Below are 17,371 nucleotides of genomic sequence, written 5' to 3'. Positions count from 1 at the left end.
TAACTGTATGGTTAATCTGTCAGTGTATGCACAAATTTAGTTTCAGTTTTAATTCACTCCTAATTCTAGCGCCTGCTTTTTTTAAAATTTACATCTTGAACTATAAGACACTTTGGCAATGATTTCTATAAGTTACGGAAACTTTTGACATACTTTGTTGTGTAATTGTGTAAAAAGATACTCTAAATACACTTTTCAGTTTGATGTAATTCAATTATTTTGGTCACTTAATATTTTGGGGGGTTTAATAAAAAGAGTAGTAAATTAAAGGCACCAAATATTTTTCCTTTTGAAATAACTTAATATTTTAAAAGAAGAGAAAGAAGACATTAAGGCAATCATACAAAAAATAAAAGTCTTGTATTTTTTTCTCTAATATATATAATCTTTATTTTTCAGATTATTACAATTGTTTCTCCTTTTCCCCCACCCCTCATAGCTCCCCTCCACCTGATCCCCACTCCACTCTCTGCCCTTACCTCCTCTCCCCCCTCTCCCCCCCCGCTGTCCTCATCCATAGGTATATGATTTTTGTACAGTCTTCTCATATCCCCCACACAGACACCCCTTTCCCCCTGAGAATTATCAATCCCCTCCCATTCTATGCCCCTGATTCTATTATATTCACCAGTTTATTCTGTTCCTCAGATTATTAATTCACTTGACTTTTAGATTCATTTGTTGATAGTTATGTATTTGTTGTTCATAATTTTTATCTTTACTTTTTTCTTCTTTTCCTCTTTTTAAAGAACACCTTTTAGCATTTCATATAATACTGATTTGGTGGTGATGTACTCCTTTAGCTTTTTCTGATCTGTGAAGCTTTTTATCTGCTCTTCAATTCTGAATGATAATTTTGCTGGGTAGAGTAATCTTGGTTGTAGGTTCTTGCTATTCATCACTTTGAATATTTCTTGCCACTCCTGTGTGGCCTGAATAGTTTCTGTTGAGAAATCAGCTGATAATCGTATAGGTGCTCCCTTGTAAGTAACTGTTTTCTCTTGCTGCTTGTAAGATTCTCTTTGTCTTTTGCTCTTCGCATTTTAATTATGATGTGTCTTAGTGTGGTCCTCTTTGGATTCCTTTTGTTTGGGGTTCTGTGAGCTTCCCGGACTTGTAAGACTATTTCTTTCACCAGGTGGGGGAAGTTTTTGGTCATTATTTCTTCAAATAGGTTTCAGTGTCTTGCTCTCTCTTCTTCTGGCACCCCCATAATTCTGATGTTGGTACACTTAAAGTTGTCCCAGAGGCTTCTTACACTATCTTCAACTTTCTGGATTCTCTCCTCTTCTTGCTTCTCTGGAAGAGTGTCCTTTGCCTCTTTGTATTCCAAATCTTTGACTTGTTTCTTGCATTCTTCTAGTCTGCTGTTGGGTCTCTGTATAATATTTCTTATTTCAGTCAGTGTATGTTTAATTTCTAGTTGGTTTAATTTCTTTTTCATATCCTCAAGGGTCTTGTTAAATTTATCGGCCTTTTCTAGGAAATTCTTGAAAAACCTTATAACTGTGGTTTTGAACTCTATATCCAGTCTTTTGTTCTCCTCCATTTCTTTTGTTTGAGATCTCCTCCCTTTTCTCGGCATTTTCGCTGCTTCCCCGAGTTGGTAGGGTAGCTTTGTGAGCCTGGGTGTTCTATATGGTTCAATGGGTCAGCCTCCCAGTTGCCTGATGTGGACATTCTTGGTGCACCCCTTTGTAGACTGTGTGTACACCCTTGTAATTAAGTCTTGATAGTTGTTGGTGTCACTGCGAGGAATTGACCTCCAGGCCAATTGGCTGTAAGGACACGTTGTCTCTATAAAGGAAGAATTGCTGTAATGGAGACACGTTTATGGGGACGGACTTGTTCCCGTAGGGTTTTGGTGCTCACTGAGTCTGTCTCTTGAATGTGTCCCTTATGAGGATAGTTGAAATCTGGTGTCATTTCACACCAACTACTAGATACACTAGTTTCTGGATCTCCAATGGGGTGCAGTTCAGCTACTTTCTGAGACCTCCCTGCAGGAGCTACAGCGAGAACCACAGCCCTCTCTTCCCTGTTTGGAGCTTGGAAGAGGAGCTTGGAAGCTTTGGAGCTATCTGCACCAGGTTGCAAGTTTGTTAGGTTAAACTGCAATAGAGAAGGCCATCCATGTGCAAAAGTCACTGCTTGGAGCTTGGGTGTGTTTGTAGATTGTGCGGGGCAGAGTCTCAGGGTGGAGTCTCAGGGTGTCTCTAGGCTAGGGTGTGGCAAACAGCGATGGCTGCCAATCAGCCTTCTCTGCCTCTCGCCCCAATACAGCAAACAATTATTCTTGCATGCAGCTCCGCAAGCAAGCCATCCTCACTTTCCGACCCGATGGCAGACATTCTAGCTTCTCCCCAGAAACTGGATTTCAAAGAGATTGGTAGCTTGTCTCTCTTCGGGTTGAAGAAAGCAACGCTCTCCGCCATCTGGGATCCGCCGCCTGCCCGTATCATGCTTGCGCCCCTGTACCTCAGTTTTTCAACTCTTGTGCTCTGAATGCTCCTTTTTTCTTTCAGTCTAGTTGTAGAGCTTCCTTTCAGCCAGTTTTCCCGTGGTTCTGGGTGATAGACATTTTGCTTTTAGTTGTAGTTTTGAAATTGTGCACGGCAGCAGTTTAGGTGTGTTTACCTAAGCCGCCATCTTGGATCTTCTCTAATATTTTTTATGTGGTTATTTTTATTGTAAATTATATATAGAGGGAAACTATACACTTTTTTGTATTATGCATGTATATTTATATAATATTTAGGTTTTCAAGTTGATCTTTTACTACCCCATATTACAAGTCTGGGAAAAGGGATATATGAGAGATTTTGTGTGAGCCTCATGAAGCTAGAAATTATTCCTCTATACTGCTGTACTTAGCCCATAGTAGTTATTAGCAAATGATTATTGAATAAGTTATTCATGGGGGTGGGAAGCCAGGCCAACTGGAGTTGGTTAGAGTAAGAAAATGTTAATTTTTACATCACACACACACACACACACACACACACACACACACACGAGTGGGCAAAATTATGTTTATAGTTTTGAAAGTTTATTCTTATTTTATTATTTATTTATTAGTTATTGTATTATTAACCTACTTTTGCCCACTCCTCTATGTGTGTTGCATCAGTACAAATGAAGCTTTTGCAATTACTTTTTTTTGTAAAAATCAAGATCACAATTTTTGAGATAACTAAATTGTGAATGCTATCGTAACACGAGGCTATTATTTTCAATCAGTTAATTAGGAATTTGCTCATGATATTGTTTTGAGCTTGACTATTAACATAAAATTTAACTATTAACTATTAAAACCTACAAAGCTTTATTTTTCATTTGAAACTCTTGTTTAAAATACATGACTCAGGGAAGACTAACTTTATATTGGTAATAATATAATAAATACAAGCGCTTGGCAAATTTACTTTCTTTTGTATTTGCTGCCACCAAATGGCAAATTAATGAAATTACTGTCTGTTACATTAATATATGGTAGTTATAAAAGTAATGGCCCATTATTATTTTTATGAGGTTAATTTGTTCATATAGAGTTTTGACAAGAGGAAAAGAAAAAATTTAATATGTTTAGAATCGTAGCTACCCACTAGAGTGGACAGGATGGTTTCTATCTTCTAACATACTGGAAAAGCATACTAAAACACAGCAATAATCACATTGACAAAGATAGTAAAAACTGGTGATTCTTGCAGACTAATAAGAAATGAGGTTGATGGAATGCTCTATACAGGGAATTTAATTCTGACATTTGTTCTTTATAGGCCATTGCACATGAGAATTATGGTTCCAAAATATTTTAGGCCTAATTTTATTTACTTGAAGGCAATCCATGTTACTAAAAATAACTGTTGGAATAAGATTCTGGAAAAATTATTATATAAGAAAAAAATAGGAGCAACCCAAATGTTTAATCTTAGGAAATTGGTAAATACAGTAACGTAATACTTTTAAATGTAATCTATATATAATCATTGAAAGTGTTTTGGGGGAAAGTCCACATTGCCAAGTGGAGGAAGAAGGGGAGAACAAATTACTAAACAGTAATTATCACTTTTTTTATTTTAAGTACAATAGCTTTCTTTGGGAGATATTGTGATTTCTGTATATATTACTAAAATGAACATGTTTTAAATATTCAGAAATTATATAGATTAAATATTTTATACTTTATAGATAGTTTCTTAGGTTAAGACGCCCCCATGAAATTATGTGATTATTATAGTGAATATATTTGAATAGTTCTTTTTAAAAATATGAAAATATTGTGTTGTTAGCAATTCTAGGACTCAAACCCCACTTTTGAGTCTCTTCTGAGAATACAGTAAGGATTGGTTCATATATTTAAAAAAACTTTTAAAAAAACTGTCTTATACAGATTAATTTTTTTTTCTTGATAGAAGGGTATGACAAAGTTCAGAATTAATAAGACTTTTAATATCCAATAATTCAATGTTTAAAGGTACTAGTTATTTTTATAACATAGCCCTTCTTTTCTAGTGTCAGCATATTCTTGCTTTTGATATCTGTTTTCTGCTACAGGCCTGAGAGTGGAATTGAAACAATACAACTACTGCTTCCACCAGAGGAAAATAGTATGGGGATTCCTATTATGGTAGGTTATTTTCCAGTGGTCTCTCTGCAGTAATATAGGCAGCTCTTGTGATTTATTAGTTTGTTGCTATTTATGCCTTCTCATAACTTAAACTTCGCTTTTATACATATGTGTATGTGAAAAATATTTAGTATAAGCTAAAGTCTTTTGTTGTAGGCTTGTTTATACCAGGTATACCAGTTAATAATGCGGATTTTGTAATCAAAGAAAACACGGTAATTTCAAGAGAAACTTCAAAAGTGCTTTATTCAAAGTGTCCATTGCTAGCTACACATTTCCCCATCTTTCAGGTAATTTGTGGATACTGTCCCAATAAAACTTTTCTTGTTTTGAGGCAAACTATTCAGAGACCCAATTTTCCACTTCTTTGTATGTTTTGAAGTGCTGCTCAGAAAGTGCATGTGCCATCGATCGTAACAAGTGGTAATCTGAAGGAGCAAGGTCTTGTGAATACGGCGGGTGGGTTAATACTTCCCAGGCAAGATCTTTTAAGGTGTCTTTAACTGGTTTTAAAGTGTATGATGGTGCATCATCATGAAGCAAAATTACTTTGCTGTCTTCTGGAACATTCTGGGAGTTTCACAATCAAAGTGTGGTTCAAATTGATTATTTGTTGTTGGTAGCAATGAATATTAACAGTTTCACCTGGTTTTAGAAGCTCATCATATACCACACCTTCCTGATCCCACCAAACTCAGAGCATTGTCTTCTTTCCAAACCAATTTGGCCTTGCAGTCGATGTTGTTGGTTGACGTTGATCAACCCATGATTTTGTGCATTTGGGATACTCAAAATAAATCCACTTTTCATCACCAATCACAATTCAATGCAGAAAAGACTTTCTTTCGTGCCATTGAAGCAACATTTTACTGATGACTTTTTGGTTTTCATTTGTCTTTAGTTCAGTTGATGTGGTACCAATTTTCCTCCCTTTAAAATATTTCCCATTGCTTATAAATGATCGGGAATTGTTTGCTGAGCAATGTTTAATCTTTAAGTTGTTTTTGAGTTTGACACACGTCTTCATCAAAAATGCTTGTAATTGTTGGTTTTCAGACTTTTTTGGTTGACCTGGATGTTCTTGTCTTTCACATCAAAATCATTACTTTTGAAAAGTTTAAACCAGCATTCACAAGTATTTTGAGATGGAGCATGTTCACCATAAGCTTCCCAGAGTATTCAGCAGCACTTTTCTTCAAAATAAAGTAATGAATTAAAACTTCCCGCAAATGCTCCTTTTTTGGCACAAAATTCGACATTTTTAAGTGTAAAAATATCTATGATATTAACACTTTCAGCAAATTTGACTTATGAAGTTTTGAAGCTTGTTGTCAACACAACAAAATAGCATACGTATCAAATTGCATATATATATATATATCAACATATGTGTAACCATCTATCGAAAAAATCCGCATTATTAACTAGTACTCCTAGTAAGTGTGGTAGGCCAGGTATTTCTGGAAAACTTAATAAGATAGATTTTCAGTGGAAGGTGCTTAAAATCTGACTTAAAATCTATAGCATATTGAAAGGTTCTGTAGAAAGGAAGAAACTATAACCCAGCCTGCAACTTACTGTACTTTTTGTTAAATATTTTTTTATCCAAATGATAATTCCATTTGATATTAACTAGGCTTAATGCAAAGGTATTTCAAAACAAAAAACCACTTATTGGTTTTGGTTTTTTGTTGTTGTTGTTGTTATAATTTGTTTTTAAATTAAACTTTTTTTTTAAACAAGAGGACAGGATAAGAAAGCTGTTCTGTGGAAAACTGAAAGATTTTATCCATCTTTATTTTGGGAAGAGGGGAGCTGATTATTGAGAAAATGTTATTTAGTAGGTTTTCTTGAGACAGGTATAAATTTCTGTCATTAAAGATTAATAGTCTCTAGAAATTCTTAATTGTGTATGAATTGGTCAACTGTGAATCTTTACCTGGCCTTTCAGTGTTGTCTACCAAATTTAAAAAGAACAACATCATATGATGCCTCTCATTTGTTGTTACCTTGAATGGCTTTTATCAACTAGAATTCCATTGGACATTCATCCCCACACCCTTTCTTCTCTTTTTTATAAACTATTTTTCCTAACCTCTGGCTCAATTAAGGCTTTGGATGAATATTAAAATACTCTTATCGTAATTCAATTAAGCATTTGGGTAATGGGTGGGTAAGTCAGAAAAGAAAAGTTAAACTTAAGATAATAAGAATAACATTTGATTGGGAAAATGGTAACAAATAGCAGACATAGTCAACATCACATTTTGCCCCCCCCTTTTTTTTCTTTTCTGGAAATGTGTGTTGAAGACCAGGTAGAGGCACAAATTCAATTACTTGTGCTGTGATTGCTGTCTAAGTTGTAATTTTCATCTTTTACCACTGGATGGTGTATTTGCATTGGTTTCTGCAAATTTTCTAAATTCACATAAGGAATCATTTTAAAATCCATCACTTAGAATAGTGAAATTAACATTCTTAGGATGTATTGGAATGTGTACTTTTGTCATATAACCTTTCCAGGACATTTCTTTCCTGTAAAGTAGTGATTATGGTTAGCAAATTATAAGAAGTGGTATTGCTAAAAAACAAACACAAATGTATAGACCTCTGAAGGAACGATCAAATTACTCATGATCCTGCCACTGATTTAACTAATCTACTGTTGTTGCTGAAGACAAGGCGGTGGTCTTCAGCAACAAAATTAATTGAATAAGCAAGCAAATAATATTTAATGTATTAAAAGCAAGCAAATAACATTTAATGAATGATTTATAAAAATAATGGGTAGTATAGAGAATGATTAATCAGGACTCTTGTTTACAAATGACAGATATCACAACTCAAAGTAGCTGAAACGCAAAAGGAAATTTATTAGTCAGGTGATAGGAGTGGTCAGAACTTGGTGATAGTGGATTCTCCATCACCACCCTCGTCCCCTTTTTAAACTTTGACGTTTTTCCTCTTACAGGCAGGCAATTTAGCTTACATTTTTCTTACTTATAATCCCAAAATAAAAGAGATTATCTTTCCCGATAGCCTAGGCAGGAAAGCAAGTCCTAGGAAGGCTGTGAGTGTGTGTTCTCACCTGAACTAGACATGGGGCTAGGAGTAGGTAGGTGGTACTCTGGCCAGTCCTGGGCCTCTTATATATGTCTGGATCAGATGTACTCTATAAAGAAAGAGATTCTTGTGAAATAACCTATGTCTGCTACTAGGATGGATAGAAATAGAAAAAGGAGAGCCAAGAGTTGAGATGAGGTGGTTTTGATAACTCATGTGAAGACTAAAGTGAGTCTGAACTCGGTCACTATGAGGGAAGAAAGAATTCAGGAAAAGTTTTGGTAAAATTCCTAGATCTTGGTGCCTAACTATAAGTGGGAGATGAAGTAAGGTAAGGCTTTCAGGTAATTATTTTTATGTTCTAGGTCAGGGGTCGGCAACCTTTAAGACATAAAGAGCCACTTGGACCTGTTTTCGAAGGAGAAAAAAAAACCTGGGAGCCTCAAAACCATTGCAACATTTAAAACAAATATAACACTGCATATATTGTTTCTTACCTTAATGCCGGATCGTGCAGAAAAAGGATTTTTTCACTTAACAAAAAGAGCCGCATGCGGCTCCAGAGCCGCAGGTTGCCGACACCTGTTCTAGGTCCTGTATATTGGTGGTGCCATTACTATTAGCCAGCTTAGGAATTTCAGAAAAAGAACACTTTGGGGAACTGGATTAGAGGTGATAAAGTGAGTCCTGACATGCTGAATCTGAGATAATACAGAATATGCAGGTAAAATGGCCTACTGAGCATTTGGAAGTTGAGTCTGTAGGTTAGGACTGGAAATAAAGACTTTGAATTATCACGTAGTTAATGGATGATACTATGGGAATAGATGAGATTGTCTAGAAAGAAATTGTAGTACTAGCTTTCCTTGCAGTAAAAAATGAGCTGAAAGGAAAGCCAGTATTTAAATACGGGTGACTGAAGAAAAGCCAAGTAAAAGGGGGCCAAAGAATAAGGTGGGGAAAAATAGGGGATACTTTTATGCAGGTAGCAAGAGGAGCATTGGTATCCAATAGTGAATAGTAGTTGAGGAAAATGAGGATTTTTCAGTAGGTAATCCTTGGTGATCTTAGAGCAGTTTCCAAATGGTGAGTATGGAAGTCAGATTGCAGTAGGTGAAACAAGTAGGAGTGGTAGCTTGTTAGGGAGGCAGAGAAGTTTCAGTGGGCCAGGAGGAAGGAACAGAGATAGCAGCAGTAAGGGATAAATCAGAGTGATATAATAGTCAGAATTGATAAATGTAAGGTCTGTAAGAAGATGGAAATATTTTTTAATAAACTTATATTTTCCTCTGTGAATACAAACTCTTCCCGTCAGATTGTGAAGTCTTTGAGGTTTGTACCTGGCATGTTAAAATGTGCTTGGCCCAGGCTTACTTGATTGGAGCATTGTCCCATATCTCAAAAGGTTGTAGGTTTGTTTCCCAGTCAGGGCACATACTCAGGTTGCAGGTTTGAACCCTGGTGATGCTTCTCTATTACTGATGTTTCTCTCTCTCTCTCTCTCTCTCTCTCCCTCCATCCCTCCCTCCCTCCCTCCCTCCCTTCTTTCTCTCTCCCTCTCCTTTCCTCCTTCCCTCCCTCCCTCCCCTTTTTCCTTCCCTTTCTCCCTCTCTCCCTCCTCTCCTTCCCCCTCTCGTTTTCTGTAAAATCAATTTTAAAAACATGCACATATCCTTGGGTGAAGATTAAACAAACAAAATAGGTGCTTAATAAATGATCAATGAATGAAATATCAGAGGGAAAAGTTAAAAATACAAACAAATATGTTTGGAAGTAAATCAGAAGGAAGTTGAAGGAATTCATCTTTGTTGTCCTGTTTCTCTGAGAAGTAGAATGTCAACAGATAATGCCTCCCACTTACCTTAAAATATTTTTTATGAGACTAGATGTGAGAGCATTCTTAAAGTAGGAAGTACTCCTACAAATGGAAGGAAGTAGTACTTTTCATTTCTGGCATCTTAATTTTGAAAGGGACTTTAAATCAGATGATACTCTGTTTTTGACAACTCAGAAATCCCATATGCTTCCTTAACAACTGCTAATTTAACTTCTCTTAGGTGTGTGATGTGTGGGAAGAGCCAGCTTTGGAGACAGATGGGCCTGGAGTAGAATCCAGTTTTCTCCATTTCTTAGCCATGTGGTTTTTTTCAATATTTGACTTGTCCAGACAGATTTTTATCTGTGAAATTATGATTTAAAACTACTTTGCAAACAAGTTGTTAAAACTGACTACACATAAAGTGCATAGAGCATCAGGTATTTAAATTGGGTGGGATGAATGTTCATCCCTGTCCCACATGAGCAGCCAACCTTGCTCCATCTTCAGGCAAAATAATGTTAGATAAAGGTACTATCTTATATTGAACCAGATTTCATCTTCCTGCTTGTTATTTATTTTTCATTGATCCTAATTCTTTTTTAAAAAATTGACTTGAGAGAGAGAAACATAGATTTGTTGTTCCACTTAATTTTGCATTCATTAGTTGCTGCTTGTATGTGCCCTGACTGGAGATGGGACCTGCAAGCTTGACATATCAGGACAACTCTAACCAACTGAGTTACCCGGCCAGGGCCTATTGATCCTAATCCTTACCTTCAGAATTATGCAATTTGGTATTGCTTCATAATGACAGCACTTCAAATATTTTAAAGCTATCATATTCCACCTGACTCCTTTTCAGACAAAATACTTTCCACCCTCATACTACCCTCTTTTAATGTGTTCTCATCTCAGTCCTCTGGATGCAGTCTGATTTATTTCTAGTCATTAGCCTTACTTTTTCTAGAAGAGAAAAATGAGATTATTAGGAAACATTTTTGAGATAAAGCCTTTGTTTTAATTAAAGTGTAATTTCATTATTTAATATTCTAAGGTATACTAATCTCTTTTATCAGTGGCATTTATCAAATGACTGCCTTTAATCTGTTTTAAGATAAATTACTGATGACTGGTTTTTTTTCCCTTCAAAAAAATAAATCTCAAGAGTCTTCAGAGTATTGTTCAGTACTTGTGTGTTGAGATTAATTCATAATTATGGGAAAATTAATCTATTGAAATAAAATGCCAATGTTTAATTTTTCAGTGTAGTGTAAGCATGTCAAACTAAAAGGCTAACACAGGCCAAATTAAAGAGAGATGCAGCCTGTGGGCCACGAGCTTGACATGCTTGATGTAGTTACATAACATACTGTTGGTTGCCTGCTCACTGGCCGTAACCTGCTTCCTTCCTTGCAGGCCTCAGTTTTTGTTTGAATGCCCATCTCTATCCCACAGGACTTGGAGAAATCCCTGATAGTATAAGTTAATTGTGGTAATTCTATTCTGTTTAGTAGTGATTTGTTTAGAAAGGGATGTGTGCCAATTATGTTTACATGCCAGGGAAAGTCCCCCTTCTACTGCACAATATGTGTCTGACATGATGCCTTGAAGTTTGTCAGGTATCATGTGACTATGAAGGGAATTGTCCTGAGGTTCATGCTGAATCTGATAGAGAAAAGCTGGAAGGAGTCTAGGAGTCCTTATGTGATATCATTGGATAACTGAATCAGCCATTGTAGAGCCATCTTATTTCACTTCATGTCATTTATGATTATAAATCTATTGTTTAAATCAGTTGAGGGTAACATGCTATTTTAGTTTAGTTTAGGATAGCCCTAATAGTAAAAAGCAAACATTTAATAAATCTATTATGCAGAAAAGTAGACACTTTGTGGAAAGCCCATCATCATGTAAAGATGAACCTTATCATTTTAAAATCACATTAGAATTATAATGAGGTCAAAAGTTTTATAGGTATTCTCCCAATACGTACTTGAATGTTCTGATTGTGAACAAAGCAGACAAAAAAAGCTTTATAATATAAAATGAAACAGTAGGTTTAATTACCTAGTTAGTCAGTAATGAGCTAGTAATTAATTCTGACAGCCACCCTTCTTTCCATGTAAGAAGTTAAAAATTAACTACAGCTAAAGGAATTGGCATTATTTTACTCTGAAGTAACTAAGTTATAAGCATAGCTTTTTACAAGTTTATCAAGGGCATTAAAATTTATTTATGCAGACAAATTTCATACCCGAAATATGTTAAAAAAAAAAAAAAACACAAAACAAAACAACCCACAAAAAACACTTTTTTCTTATTTCAACAAAAGCAATTGACAAAACTTGATAATTTTAGATAAAATCTGTACCAATAAAAGGGTAATATGCTAATTAGACCTGATGACAAAGCCACAGCAGCTGCGAGGGCCAAGGACCGGTGCCATGGGAGAGGCAGGGCAGAGCCCGTGGACCCAGGCAGGTCCAATCTGCACCGTGTGGTCCTTCTGTCCACAGAGGCAGACATTGGGAGAGGCGTGGCAGCACCAGTTGTGGCCCTTCCTTCCACAGAGGTGGTGCTAGGAGAGGTGGGGCAGCCCGAGTCTTAGAGCCTCCAGAGGCTGGACGGGGTGCAACTGTGATGCCCCAACCTTCCACAACCCCTCCCACAGCCGGCCTGGCCCCAGATCGCCCCTACACACACAAGTGGGTGGGGGTGGGGGGGCAGTGCTAAGAAGCAAGGGCCAAGGATCGTCAGCCCCAGCTACTGGCTTTGGTAGCAGCAGTGGGGTGATGGAGGGGTGGCTCCTTCTCCTAATCCTCCCAGTCGCCTCCTGCAGAGGGAGGCCAGCAGGCCTAAGCTGTCAGTAGGACATCCCCTGAGGGCTCCCAGACTGTGAGGGGGGGCAGGCTAGGCCGAGGGAACCCCCTCCAGTGCATGAATTTTCGTGCACTGGGCCTCTCGTTCTTTAAGGGAACAAAAATATGAAAAACGTTCTAAACTATCTGAGTCATCACTTGGATTTTAAAATAGTAACATTCAGTATTTTTGTCTCCACCCTTCTACGGTTTGAAATGAAAGATGTGTGAATCATTTTCTTTAGAATTTCCCAAATGATAACTACTTTGAAATGGACTTGGCGTATACAGTCTCAATTTGTGTGTGAAATAACTAGTGTACACTTCAGCTACTGATCTTACTGCACTTGTGGGAATTCCTTGGACATCTCATGTAATTATTGCTTATGAAGGTAAACATTGGGTGACCATAGCAACTTATTTTTAAATTGAAAATTTTCCCTTTAGTCTTTAAAGTCCAGTAACTTGATACATTTACTCCAGTGTCACCACAATGTAGAAATTAGGATGAGTTGGAAATACCCTTCCTCAATCTTTTAAAAGGGAAGGCAGAAACTCATCCTGTTTAAAATAAAAATTTTATACTGTACTAATTTGTTAATTTTGAATTTTGCAATTAATAATGTAATTATGTTTCAGAAGTGTGTTTATCCTGGGCCTGGGTGTATAAGTCATATGGCAAGGTGCTGGTAGTTAATATAAATTCCAGTAAAAATTATACTGATGAAGACAGATCACATAGAATATTTGAAAGTAACACAACTTAAAAAAAAAAACAAAAAACACTCCATTTCAGTCTGGCTTTCAATCAAATTTGAATGATGAGTACTTTTGCTTAATTTCAAAATACTACTTGAGGTAATTAAAATTTTGAAGAAAGTAATCTAACTTTCAAAAATATTGCTTAAATACAGTGCTATATACTTGACAACCAAGTAGTTCTCCCCACCTCCACCCCCACTTTTTTCCTAGTTTTGGCATATTGGGTATATTTTAGAAAACTATCTGTGTTGTTACATTTGGCTTAACATTTTTTGTTTTTATACTTTTGAAAGGAAATAATTGTTTCAAGACTCAAATCTGGGAATAGTCATTTGAATATTGATTTAGTCCTTAAGTTCTCATATATAACTTGAATCTACACTCTTCCTAGAAAGCCATCTCCTGTGTTAACTGAAACAGTTTTCATAAGTAGATGCTTTTCCAGAACTCTTCTCAACTGTTCCTTTACTCAGAGCCAAGTCTATCTTGGGAATATGTCTCTATCTCTCTCTCCCCCTCCCTCCCTCCCTTCTTCCTTCCCCTCTTTTTCTCCTTCCTCCCCCCCCCCCCCCCCCTTCACTCCGTGCATGCTTGCGTGCGTGTTTTGGGAAGAGAGAGGGGAGTGGAGTCAGCATTTTTCTCGTCTTCCATTTACTAGTCTCCTACCTTCCTTCTCTGGAGGCACATACCATCTAGGTTAGCCTTCTATTACTTGTTGCTATTATCTGTCAAATTTCATTCCCCATTGCTACATCTGGATCATAGTTGTCTCAGCCATCTAGGTGATTTCATTTCTTTGTAGATGACATTTTGAACATCATATTTTACAGTTTAACAACCTCCACAACATGAGCCTCTCCATTTGGCTCTAGCCACATAACTCTAATGACTACATCTTTCAACTTGTCTCATGTACTGAAACTATCTCCATTTCTGAATATTTGCTATTTCATCCTAGGCCCCATAACCCATTACTTTCAATAGCTAAACACTCCTTTTTCCCTTTCAACTTTATTCGATCTCTTCCACCAACTAACTTACATCAACATCTTGTTTTTGAGGACAAAGATCCTTTCTTTATAATAATTTTTTCAATTTATTTTCAAAATCCACCCCCCCTTCCCCATTTTCTTCTGTATCTGTGTGATCTTCCTTTATCCATTCTTTTTTCAGTTATTCCCCTGTCCTGTATCCCCCCTTCCCCCTTGTTGGACAATACTACATCTTCTAATCCATGAACAAAGGATATCTTTCCATGTATTTATATCATTTAAAATTTTTCATCTGTGTTTTATAATTCTTAGTTTACAAGTCTTTTACTTTCTTAATTAAGTTTATTTCTAAAGTCTTTTATTGTTTATGATGCTATTATAAATATTTTATTTTCAGATAGTTCATTCTCCGTGTATAGAAACACAGCTAATTTTTTATTTTTTTTTTTAAATCCTGCACCTTTGCTGAATTCATTAATTCATTCTAGTGTGTGTATGTGTGTGTGTGTGTGTGTGTGTGTGTGTTTTCTTAAGGGTTTTCTATATAAGATCATGTCATCTGCAAAGAAAAATAGTTTTACTTCTTCCTTTCTGATTTGGATGCCCCTCCCTCCCTCCCTTCCTTCAATTCCAGTACTGTGTTAAAAATAAATAGTGAGAGTGAACATATTTCTCATTTTCATGATTTTAGAGGAAAGGCCTTCAATCTTTTCACCATTGATTTGTGGGCTTTTTATATATGACTGTATTATGTTAAGGTCATTTCCTTATTTCCTTCTATTTCTAATTGTTACAAGTTTTTATCATGAAAGTGTTTAAAATTTTTCCAGATTTTTTCTCTCTATCTATTGAGATGAATGTGTGATTTTTTAAAGTCCTTCATTCTCTTAATGTCTTGTGTCACATTACTTGATTTTTGTATGATGAATCATGATTGCATTTCAGTATTTAAGTCCCACTTGGTCATGGTGCATGATTCTTTTAATGTGCTACTGAATTTGGTTTGCTGGTATTTTGTTGAGGATGTTTACATCTAAGTTCATCAGGAATATTGACTTGTAATTTTCTTGTAATATCTTTATCTGGTTTTGATAATGCTGAATATGCTGGCTTCATAAATGAATTTGGAAATGTTCCTTTCTCAATTTTTTTGGAAGAGTTTGAGAAGGATTGGCATTAATTCTTTAAATGTTTGGTAGAGTTTACCAGTAAAGCCATCTGGTCCTGCACTTTTCTTATTGGGAGGTTTTTAATTACTAATTTAGTGTCCTTATAAATTACATGTCACTCAGATTTCTATTCATGATTCAGTCATGTAAGTTTTATATATCTGGAAATTTATCCATTTATTCCAGGTTGAACAATTTATTGGCATATCTTTATGATCTCCTTTTCCCCTTTGGCATACTATCTAATAAAGAGTGAATATGCTAATTGACTGTCATATCCTCACAAAGATAGTGGCACCCACAGCCAATAAGGAGGGAATATGCTAATTGACTGCCATGCCCTCAAAGATAGTGGCTTCCACAACCACAAGATGGTGGTACCCCGTCCCCTCAGCCCCACCAAGGTGGCAGGTGTGCTGCATGGCTGGGCCCACCTCCAGTCAGGTCTGGCTGCTCTGCGCGCCTCCCTCTGGAGTCCACCAGTCCTCTCAGCCCCCCCAGCCTCCCCCAGCCAGCCCGAGGCACAAGCAAGCCTCAGATGTTGGCTGCCCATCCGCCCAGGGCCAGCCCAAGATGCAGGCAAGCCTTGGATTTCCACTGCCCAGCTGCCCAGGGCTGCCTGAGGCTCAGGTAACCAGGGTCAGCCAAGGCATGCACTGCCGGCAGTGGCAGCAGCAGATGTGTGATGGGGGCATTGCCTTCCCCTGATCACCAGGTCGCCTTCCACCCCTGAGGGCTCCCAGACTGAGAGGGAGCAGCCGGGCTGAGGGACCCCCTTCCTCCCCCTTGTAGTGCGTGAATTTTCATGCACCGTGCCTCTAGTCAATTATAATATCTCTTTCATTTCTGATTTTATATGAGTTCTCTTTTATCACAGTTTAACTAAAGATTTGTCAAATTATATTTTCATAAAAAACAACTCTTTAGTTTGTTTTTCTGCTTTCTGTTTCATTTATTTCTGCTATAATCTATCTATATATTAAACAAAAAAAATTTTTTTCCTGTTAAGTTGGGGCTTAGTTTGTTCTTTTTCTAGTTTCTTGAGATGTTAGGTTGTTTTAAATCTTTGTTTTTTAATGTAAGTGTTTATCATTATAAACTTCCTTCTTACTACAACTGCTTTTGGTATATTATTTTTATTTGCCTCAAGGTATTTTCTAACTTCCCTTTTGATTTCTTCTTTGTTCCATTGGTTGTTCAAGCATGTGTTGTTTAATTTCTACATATTTACTAATTTTCTAGTAATTTCTCTGCTATGGATTACTGTTTCATTCCATTGTGGCCAGAGAAGATATTTGCTATGATTTCAATCTTAAATTTGTTAAAATTTGTCTTGTGACCTAAGATGCCATCTATCCTACAGAATGTTCTATGTATTCTTGAGAAGAAAGTATATTCTGCTGCTGTTAGGTAGAACGTCTGTTAGGTCCATTTGATCTATAGTGTTGTGCAAGCTCACTGTTTCATTGTTGATTTTCTGTCTGGCTGTTACATGCATTATTGAAAGTGGGATATTGAAGTCAGCTACTATCATTATATTATTATTTCTCCCTTCAGTTCTATCAGTGTTTGCTTTGTATGTTTATGTGCTCTAATGTTAGGTGCATTTATATAATTGTTATACCTTCCTGATAAATTGACCCTTTTGATATTTATATGTCTTTTTATTTATTTATTTATTTTTTGTCTCGTGACAGTTTTGACTTAAAGTCTGTTTTGTCTGATACAAATTTAGTCATCTGTCCTCTTTGCATAACTTTTCATGGAATATTTTTTTTACAGTGCTTTACTTTACATCTATGTATGTCCTTAAATCTAAAGTGACTTTCTTATAGACAGCATATGTTGGAACTTGCATCTTTTAACCCATTCAACCACTTTGACTTTTGACTGCTTAGTTTAATCCATTTATATTTCAAGTAATTGTTGATAGGGAAGAATTACTATTATCATTTTGTTAATTGGTTTTGCTTCGGTATTGTAGTATGTGTGTGTGTGTGTGCGCTCCTTTTTTTCCTGTCTTTTCTTCCTCTTTCATTGACTTTCTTGTATTGGTAAGCTTTTATTCCTTTTCTTTT

The 17,371-nt window shown here is 36.4% G+C and overlaps 1 protein-coding gene across 5 annotated transcripts in view; it reads left to right on the top strand.

Annotated features, from left to right (window-relative positions):
• Positions 1–17,371, top strand: part of ANKRD28 (ankyrin repeat domain 28) — a gene marked incomplete at its 3' end in the record, with an annotated part of 121,413 nt that overhangs the window by 17,018 nt on the left and 87,024 nt on the right. For 2 of the 5 annotated variants that reach the window (XM_084903294.1, XM_084903296.1), the window contains one exon: positions 4,558–4,630. The exons of the other annotated variants lie outside the window; for them this stretch is intronic. In XM_084903294.1, the coding sequence (XP_084759420.1) occupies positions 4,613–4,630 (18 nt within the window). In that variant the 5' untranslated portion in view covers positions 4,558–4,612. Of the gene's footprint in view, positions 1–4,557; positions 4,631–17,371 lie in introns of those variants that run through there. 5 annotated transcript variants of the gene reach the window in all.

This window comes from Pipistrellus hanaki, assembly GCF_964339955.1.
Source record: "Pipistrellus hanaki genome assembly, chromosome: 13".
In the NCBI taxonomy this organism is placed as follows: domain Eukaryota; kingdom Metazoa; phylum Chordata; class Mammalia; order Chiroptera; family Vespertilionidae; genus Pipistrellus; species Pipistrellus hanaki.
This window is presented reverse-complemented; position numbering and strand designations above follow the sequence as displayed.